General features: G+C 43.8%; 1 protein-coding gene across 1 annotated transcript; it reads right to left on the bottom strand.

Annotated features, from left to right (window-relative positions):
* Window positions 1–202: 202 nt before the first annotated feature.
* On the bottom strand, window positions 203–8,733 carry cdk13 (cyclin dependent kinase 13). Its single transcript, XM_006794960.3, has 14 exons — window positions 6,657–8,733; window positions 5,862–6,428; window positions 5,613–5,771; window positions 5,363–5,502; window positions 5,035–5,205; window positions 4,739–4,928; window positions 4,563–4,619; window positions 4,334–4,435; window positions 4,153–4,230; window positions 3,778–3,894; window positions 3,545–3,676; window positions 3,262–3,458; window positions 2,091–2,585; window positions 203–1,722 (listed from the first exon to the last, which is right to left on the bottom strand). The coding sequence occupies exons 1-14, from the start codon at window positions 7,802–7,804 to the stop codon at window positions 1,022–1,024; spliced, it is 4,254 nt and encodes a 1,417-aa protein (XP_006795023.2). The 5' UTR covers window positions 7,805–8,733; the 3' UTR covers window positions 203–1,021.
* Window positions 8,734–8,941: the final 208 nt, after the last annotated feature.

Genomic DNA, 8,941 nt, shown 5'->3' with positions numbered 1-8,941 from the left:
AAAAATACCAATTGTTCAAAGTGTCAAAATTTGGTGTTACGCTAGAGGTCCAACAGTTTAGTAAGAGTGAGTGTACATGTCAATGGTTGTAGTGCAATGAACACACTCTAGGTAAGTGAGTGTTTCTGGCATGACACTGCCATCCAGTGGTGTGCTCTGTGAAGTCACCACACCACTGTGAGAACAACTAGTGTTTTCAGTAATGTAACAGACGACAATACCGTCGGCATTTCTTTAATAAACATTTGCCAAAGGTGGAGGAGGAGGGTGGTTGACAAATCATTTTAGTACAAAAGAAAAAAAACAGGAAAAAAAAAAAGAAGACATTGTTTTCTTTTCAAACTCCGATTATGCTTCTTTGTTTTGCTTGTGATTTTACAACACCTACTGGCAAAAAAAGGCATGTGGAATTCAAACAGCCTTTCTCCATGAAGCTGGATCAGATTTGGTGCATTCGTCCGAGAGGTTACTACTCCTTATTCTCTCAATTAACTTGTTGTGCTGATGACTAATCTGACCCAAATGGGCCACCACTGTTTAAAGATAATCTTGACAATAGAAAAAGGAGGACAACATTATTTACGGGTTATATTCCTAATTGTGCAGATGGAGCACATCATCCATTTCCTTTCATAACCAAAAATAGTTTCCGCCTACTTCACTCAGTAGTGCAAAACATTAATACTAGTCTGCTCTGAAGCAATTACAGAAAGGCTAAGGTAGAGTTTTAAAATTTACCCAGCCTGATAAATGTACACTCAAAAAGATCAGAGTTTAATTTAAAAGACAGCAGAATAGATTACAAAAAAAATATGAAAATGGTATGAGCAATAAAAGCTCCTCCGGTGTTAACTGTCCTTCTGCAACGTATTCCACATTCCAGACTGAGGAGGAATACAACGCCTTATACAGATTTAAGTTATTAAAAACTTAATGTGCATCTCCAGATCCATCTAATCTGGTCTAAGAGGCTTCAGGGTCAACCCTTTCACCCATAGTCACTTTACATATTTCCAGTCTTTCAGAAAGGCAGCCCTCGGCCTCTGATTGTTGCCGTCGAGTTCACATGTGGGACAAAGCCGAGGGGTAGTGGTGGAGCCCCGACTTGAGAGGGGGAGCCCCAGGGTTGTCCTGGTGCTGGGATGGGTGGTGGAGGAGGTACACCATCCTTTCTTGCCATGGCATGGTTGTAAAGGTGGATAGCACTGGGGTTAGACTGTCCCTCCACAGGTAAAGGGCTGTGATTGTACTCAAAACGGTGGTCCTTGTCCCCAGTGAAAACCATACTGCTGGGTCCAGAAGCTCCGGCACTTGGAGGGAATGGGTCGGGGTGGGCTGGAGCAAGAGCCCCAGGAGCAGTAGAGGAGCTGGCAGCCTGTCCAGGCCCACTAAACACTTCTCTCAGAGTGTGAGGTGGCAAGCCCCCACCCAACATATGACCCATGTAGCTTTCCCCAAACGCTGCAGGTGTAAAAGGTGGAGGAGGTGGATGGCTGTATTCGCCACCGTATCCAGAACCTTCTGCAGTGGGGAGAGGTGGATAGTCTGGCTCTGGGGGTCTCCCTCCGTCACCTGCACCTGCAGATGCAATAGGGGGGGCATGGCCTGTCTTGGGCTCAGGTGGTGGCTGCCGGTAGTCAAGGTCAGCATGTGGAGGTGGCTCCGGAGGCTCTGGTGGTCTCTGGTCTGGGGGCAGGATGGACACCCCACTTACATCAGACACTGAAAACACAGTTGCACATGTATGATATTAGTTCACTTTTTGATGATCAGCTAATAAAAAACTCAGATTATTTTCATTTTTAAAGCAAAATCAGAAAAAATATTTCTGCTGGTCTGACAAGATATTTGACCTTCAGTGGTATAAAAGTTAAAGAAAAAGTATTTGTCAATCTACTGATGTTTCAGGAATAAAATTAAATAAATGAAAACACCTTACTGGCCTTCTTTATAAATCAAATACTAGCCAGTGTTTAATGGCTTTTTCCCTGATGTAGGATTAGAAAAACGCTTCAAGCAATAATTGCATAAAAGCTGTTTTCCCGCCATCTGGAGGTACACAGACACAGTGTGTTCAGAAGGCAGCTCACCTGGTGAGACTGGACTGGGCTCAGGAGGCTGTTTAACCTCTGGAGGTAGAAGCGGTGCTGCAGCTCCAGCAGAGTTGGTGCTCTCTACTCCTTCTCCACCATCGACTGGTTCCTGCCTTTGTGTATGCTGAGCCTGGAGGAGCTGAGCTAGCAGCATAGTCATGGCTGTCTGTGTGGCAGCTGCAGCCTCGCCTTCTGGAATATTTGACGGAGCAGACATCGGGGGCGACGGAGGTTTGGGCATTGGAGGAGTACGGGGTACTCCTGCTGGGGCTGTGGGTGGGGGAGGCTTGGCAGTTGCGGGCTGAAGAGGAGGCTCAGCTGGGTCAGTGGGAGCTAAGGCTTTAGAGAGCTGCTGTAATGTCTCTTGGTTGACCTTTGAGCTCATGGACTGGACAAACTGGGCTGTGCTGACTGCACTCTTTGGCTGGCCTAAGAAGTTCAGGAGAACTGCCAGCTGTTCCTGGGTTAACTGTGAGTTTGCTCCCTTTGGGTCTGTAGGAAGACAAACGACAAGATTAAGCAGAAGTCATAACACTGATAATATCCTGAATGAAATATATGAAAGTAAAAGTTCCTTTAACAACTTCTGACCATATCATTTATAAAAAAGGTTTTTGTTTAAAATAACTTCATTTCGGGAAACAGCCGTATATTATAACCTTGCATGGCAAGTTCTATCCTTTTTAAAATACATAAATCTAATTGATGACATTTACTTTTCCCAAGTGAAGAGAATGGAAATATCAGTCTGCAAGATTCATTACTAGAGTAAGAACCAAGAGTCACATATATATATTTCTGTGGAAGGAAATTACAATATGAGCATAAGTGAGTTTGGGTCAGTGTGTTGTCTAGCAACACGGATCTTTTAAATACTTCAGAAAAGAAGGCAAATTAATGAGTAAATGAATGACTGAGTTACATTCTGGTGTAATGGCTATTTAACTGAACAGTGACCCCTAGGTAAAGCATGTTAGTCTGGTGAAAGCTGTAATGTTTTAAAAAGCTCATTTCCATACATTACATCACAGCTCAGAGGTAACAAGTTGATTTTTAAATACATCAGACTATCAGAGTTTACTTTTAGTTCATGAAACTAAGGTATGAAATGAAACCAAGTATAAGACGACAACACCTTAAAAAAAATAAAAGCAATAGTCAAACTCACCTAGCAGAGCAGAAGCAGCTGTATTCTGGGCTTTGATGGCTCCGGGGGCAGACAAACCCTGCGGCGTGTTACTGCGACTGTCATCAAGGCCCAGCTCTTTGCGGGGTGCCTTTGGAGCTGCCAGTTCTTCCGGCATCTGCTTCTGTCGCCTGCGTTTCTTACTCCACAGCTCATGACAGTCCTGCCAAAGTGGGAGACTAGAGAAGTGGAGAAAGTAAAAGATCTGATGAGCACAGCAACACTACAGGATGAACACGATGATGGACCATGAACCCAAACGTACTCTGGTGGAGGCATCTTGTCTGGATCTACATCCTTGAGAAACTCGCTGCCCAACGCCTGTTCAGCTGTGCAGCGTTTGCTGGGGTCCAGATTGAGCATGTGGTCAAAAAGATCGAGGGCAGCTGGAGGGATGCTGAACAGCAGCAAAAGCACAGAAACATGTTTAAAATAAATGCTGGAAGGCCAAATTCCACAGCTACAACTTAAAATAAGAAAAAATAAACATCAACTTACAAAGCAAACTCCTCTCGTAGTCGTCGCCGGTACTGCTTCTTTGGTTTCATGGTGTTGAAGAAGGGAAGCTTTATGACATCTGGCCAGACTGCAGGACAGGGGCTGCCACATATGCGGCTAAAAAAACACAGAAAGGCATTTTTTCTAAAAAGTACAGTAAAGAGCAGAGGTAACAGAGGTAAAGTATTACATCTGTGTACAGCAGAGCTCACTTCTTTCCTCTTTCAACCACTAATGTGTGATGGAAACATGAGGACAATAAAATGTGAGGAGAAATAAATGTATTTCTTTAATTTCAAAGCTCACATGAGGGAAACTGTATCTGTGACCCTGTGTGAGAGCCAGTCATGGTTTAGGAATTTAGGCTATGCTTACCTAATAAGCTCTAACTGGGCAAGCTCCTGGTTAGCTTGAAAGATTGGCTTCTTTGTGAACAGCTCGCCAAGAATGCATCTTTAATACACAAAATAACACAATTCACGACACACATATGACACTTTTCAGATATTCTTATTATTAAATGTTTATGATTAACAATAAAAGTATCAGCACTTACCCACAGCTCCATACATCAATAGCAGGTGTGTACCTCTCTTCTCCCAGAAGTAACTCTGGGGGACGGTACCATAGTGTGATCACTTTATTGGTATATGGTCGACTGAAAATACAAAAACAAAGACAACATCTGTTTATTAGTATAACAATCACACCCAAAAGCTACCGGTAATGATAAATGAGTATCTTACATAAGGTAAGATTCAGAAATAGAATGTACGAGGGCTCACCTCTCTTCAGAGTTATACAGCCGAGCAAGACCAAAGTCTGCAAGCTTTATTTGACCTCTGAGTAGAAGGAAAAAAAGAAAAGAAAAACACTGCTTAAAGCGTACTTGAAAGCATCCTTGGCAAGGTTTTAAAACACTAAGTTCTTGTAAATAGGTAAAAAAAAAAGGCTATCTTACTTGTTATTGAGCAGAATATTGGAGCACTTAATGTCTCTATGAAGAAAGTTCTTCTTGTGGCAGTAATCGAGTCCCTCCAGCAACTGTCGCATGAAAGACTTTATGTGGCTCTCGTTAAAATGAACGAGACCAGACTCAAGCAAACCCATCAGGTCGTGATCCATGTACTCAAATACAAGATAAAAAGCACCTGAGACAAAAGGGAAAGAAAGAATTTTAAAGAATAAATAAATATCTTTTAAACTATTTTTAAAATTCCACCAAGTATCATAAATATTCACAAAAATATAAATTACCTTTATCATTCTTGAAGTCTAGAGCATCCTCTTTGTCTGTGACAATCTCCTTCATGTTGATAATACTCTTATGGTTCAGTTGACGTAAAATTTTAATCTCTCTGATGGCTGTAATTGGGAAGCCTTCTTTTTCATTGTCAAGTCGAACCTTCTTCAATGCCACCATTTCAGCTAACAGACAACAGAAAGAAATACATAAAACAGATCTTTATGACAATACTGACTTGTATGTCAAACAAAAACTGCACTTTCTGAAGAATACACTATGAATCAGTGCCAAAGTTGGTGTAGAGGAATTAGGAGAATATTAATCTTTAGTAAAACTTACCGGTGTCTTTATCTTTAGCTTTGTACACTTGACCGTAGGTTCCTTCCCCTGTGATTCCAATGATCTCGAACTTGTCAACACAACGTTTTCCCCAGTCTATGGCAATTTCCTTAATTTCACCATATCTTGGGCCACAGATTCTGGCAATTAAAAATTACATTTTACATTGAAATAATAGTAAGCACACAGAAAACAGCAGCAACAGCACAAAACAAAAAGTGATTTAGCACTATATACATGAAGAACATACTTAGGTCTTCGGCGAATTGTTTGGGACTTCTTGTCATCAGATGGGCTCTGGGTAGAATCTGTGCTTCCAGGAAGTTCAGGGGGCAGAGGCAAGTCTGTTAAAAGCTGACGAGCCTTTTTCTCTGACTTTTTCTTCCCTGAGAGTGAGCTGTCTTTCAAGCTGGAAAAATAGTTGAAAGAGCATTAGCATACTGAAACAGTCTGATCATATCTACAGAGTACAAACATTTCCTGGTCAGCACATCCATACCTTTCTCCTTTGTCCGTGTGCTCAATAACTGTTTGGGGCAATGGCAGCGATGGGAGGGTAGACATGACTTGACCTGTGGTACGTTCCTTTTCTTTGCCTTGTCCAGAGGCTGGTGCTTTCCTCTTGTCCCGGTGTATAGAGTCATCCTTGCCCTTTACATCCCTGTCCCTGCTGGTCTGGTGCTCTGTTGTCTTCTTGGATGACCTCTCTGAGGGTGACTGAGGCTGGGTTGATGTGGGAGTTCGGGGTCCCTTCTCCGGTTGAGGTGGAGAAGGAGGGCGACCCTTTCTGGAGTTGTGATTCGATTTAGGGCTGGGCTGATGAGCAGACGAGGAACCCTTGGTGGGAGTCGATGTATTGCTCGAATTCTTGGCCTTGGCAGCTGCTTCTGCAGCTTTAGCCTTTTTCTGCTTACTGAGTTCAGCAGCAAGGCTAGTTTTGAAGGTGAGCGTGCTTGGTGAAAGACTAGATGGCCGACTACGGGAACGAGAGTGGCGGTGTCGGCTGCGAGAACGTGAATGCCTTGAAGTTGAATATGGAGTTCTACTGCGCGACCTAGCAGATCGCCTGGAAAGGAAATGATGAGAACAGCATGTTCAGTTGGGACATCAAAAGCACTTATAATTCAAGGTATTTCAGTCAGATTAGCAACTGCAGTGACACATGCAAGTTGTTTTTTTGAATAAAAAATGAAACAGTGCAGCCTTATTATAACAAATCTAATAAAGTCACCACAACAACAGAGCATGTGCAACAAATTAAACATGTTCAATTAGCTGCGTAATAACAACTCACCTGACATCAGAACTTGGGCTCAAGGACTTCCTATATGGACTTCGTGATCGCCTCCGGTTACCATAAGGACTTGAGCCAAACTCTCCTTGTTCGTAAGGACTGTGCCGACCGTAACTCGGAGACCTGCGCCAGTTCACTGGGCTCACAGGTGATCTCTTCCTTTTGTTGCTCGAGTATGAACTGGGTGACTTGGGGGCACCGTACGACCCATACATGTCTGCATCCCGGCTGTAATATGTGGAACTGGGAGAAAGTCTTTTGCTCCCATAAGTTGGACTTCTTCTAGATATCAGCTGGTTATAACCACCAGGAGACTGGTAGTTATATGAATATGATGTCCCATAGGGACTTTCTGATTTAAAACCAGGACTTCTCCTGTATGCCCTGAGGTCCTCGCGATCATCTCTGTAAGACTGTGGAGCATCTCTGTATGCAGATGGGGGCTCTTTATCAGATCTTGTTTTACTTCTGTGCCTTTTTGAATCCCTTTTATCAGCAGATTGTGAGGACTGGGATGTAGACGTCCTTTTGCCATTCCTGTCACTGCTCCTTGTAGTGTCTCTGTGATTTTTAGAGCCACTCAGGCTTCCTCCGCTCCTGGCTTTTGAGGAGTCCCTCTCCCGACTGTGACGGTCTTTTTTCTTACTTAGCTCCTTCTCTTGCCTGCTTCTCTCAGATGGTCCTCTTGTTTGCTCGTCCTTGCTGAGGCTTACTGCCTCCCGCTCTCTGGGGTGACTTCTGTCTGGGGATGCTGGTCCATTATAGTCAACAAAGTCAACATCGCTAAGTCGGTCCGCTGTGAGACTCTCAGCATGGGGGTCAAGTTTAGGAGAGGGGCTCCCAGAAAAACGCTCCGACTGGGAGCTCACGTCATCGTACTCCACCAGTGTCCGAAGTTCAACATCTTTCTCAAAAGCACTTCTTCGATCATTGTCAGGGTCTTCTATTGTACCGGTATGCCACAAGCCTCTTTCCTTGGGTTGCCTGCGTTTCTTTCTTCTAGAAGCCGATGAGCGCCTCTTCTCACGGTGCCTGTCTCGCTGAGCGGCACCGCTCCCCGGTTTGCTACGCCTGTCCTGCCTGCTAGCATTTCTCTGTGCAGAGGGGCTCCGTCCCCGACCCTCGCGAAGCACCTCCGAATTAGGCATTTATCTCCCAAATAAATGCTACCACCACGCTAAGAATAATATATTCTCTAATTTACCAAAGCTATGTCCCTTGGTATGTCGTGGAACAAAACATTGGGCTAGCTATGGTGACAGGCTAGTCAGCTAACGTAACAGCAAAATCACAGGTAGACAGCCAGCCAGCTAGCTAGCTTAACGTTAGCATTACAAAGCTAGTACAGTTCAGATTGAAGATAAAGTGAGTTAGTTCAGAGGGAAATTAATGACACTTAGTGCCAGCACAGTCCGGCTCATATCAAAATCACAAAATGATTGTTGGTTATAGAGCCATACGATACTCAACCATTGTGTTCCAGGACGGACATCTCCCAGATTTATCAGCTAATGCTAGTCGGTTTAGCCAGCTAGTATTAACTGGCTAACTATACTCGGCTACACAGTCGCATTCCGTTTCATGGTAAAAGCACAGGCCTAAAGCCTCTCTAAATTTAAGATCCACTTCTTCTAAAACGTTATCGTCTGTGCGAGCATGTAAATCCATTTACCGAATAGTGTTAAAATGTAAGTAGTCAACTCCGTCTCCTTCTCACAAACTTCTTGCCCTCCATCACACTCCGGTGTGCAACAAGGAAGTGAACAGCACGCGAGTTGGCCGGATAGTCCGCGGCTAACCAGCTAGCCGCTAGCAACTTAGCCAGCTAGCTTCTCCTTGTGTGGAGTTCAAGACAACTCAGTCAACATGCAAGAAAACAATGCCATTCAAAAACACGCCTGCGTCCACGTATCTTGCTGGACTGCTACCTCAGCTGATTGCAGCATTACCCGAAAGTAGCAAAACCTCTGCGTTAAATAGCTAAAAAAATCTCTGAATGTGTTTATATTAATATAACTTTGTTCCCAGTGCAGCTAACGGTACAGCTCACCCGGGCCCAGGCTGCTTTCAAACTACAGGCCTTGTGCGTCGGTGTCAACCAATGGCACTCGTATTCGTAATCCATTGGTAACGTCACAACGAAAGGGAAACCCCTACCATCAAAAAAACCCCCACATAATATGATATGAAAATGCGATATTAACCAGAGTGTACAGGAGATTGTTATTTTCTACGTATCCAGTAAATGGAACTACAGGTTACATCTTTCCATTGATTACAATAAG

This window comes from Neolamprologus brichardi, chromosome 9 (genome assembly GCF_056152115.1).
Source record: "Neolamprologus brichardi isolate AB-2024 chromosome 9, ASM5615211v1, whole genome shotgun sequence".
In the NCBI taxonomy this organism is placed as follows: Eukaryota; Metazoa; Chordata; class Actinopteri; order Cichliformes; family Cichlidae; genus Neolamprologus; species Neolamprologus brichardi.
Note: the sequence above shows the minus strand (reverse complement) of the source record. Positions and strands in the feature narration are given on the sequence as shown.

Excerpts from the sequence above, each read along its gene's own strand:
- cdk13 (XM_006794960.3), bottom strand. The coding sequence starts at position 7,804 with ATGCCTAATTCGGAGGTGCTTCGCGAGGGTCGGGGACGGAGCCCCTCT. Across the intron at positions 6,429-6,656 it reads AGCCCAAGTTCTGATGTCAG|GCGATCTGCTAGGTCGCGCA; the intron begins GTGAGTTGTTAT and ends TTTCCTTTCCAG. Across the intron at positions 5,503-5,612 it reads ACAATTCGCCGAAGACCTAA|AATCTGTGGCCCAAGATATG; the intron begins GTATGTTCTTCA and ends TTTAATTGCCAG.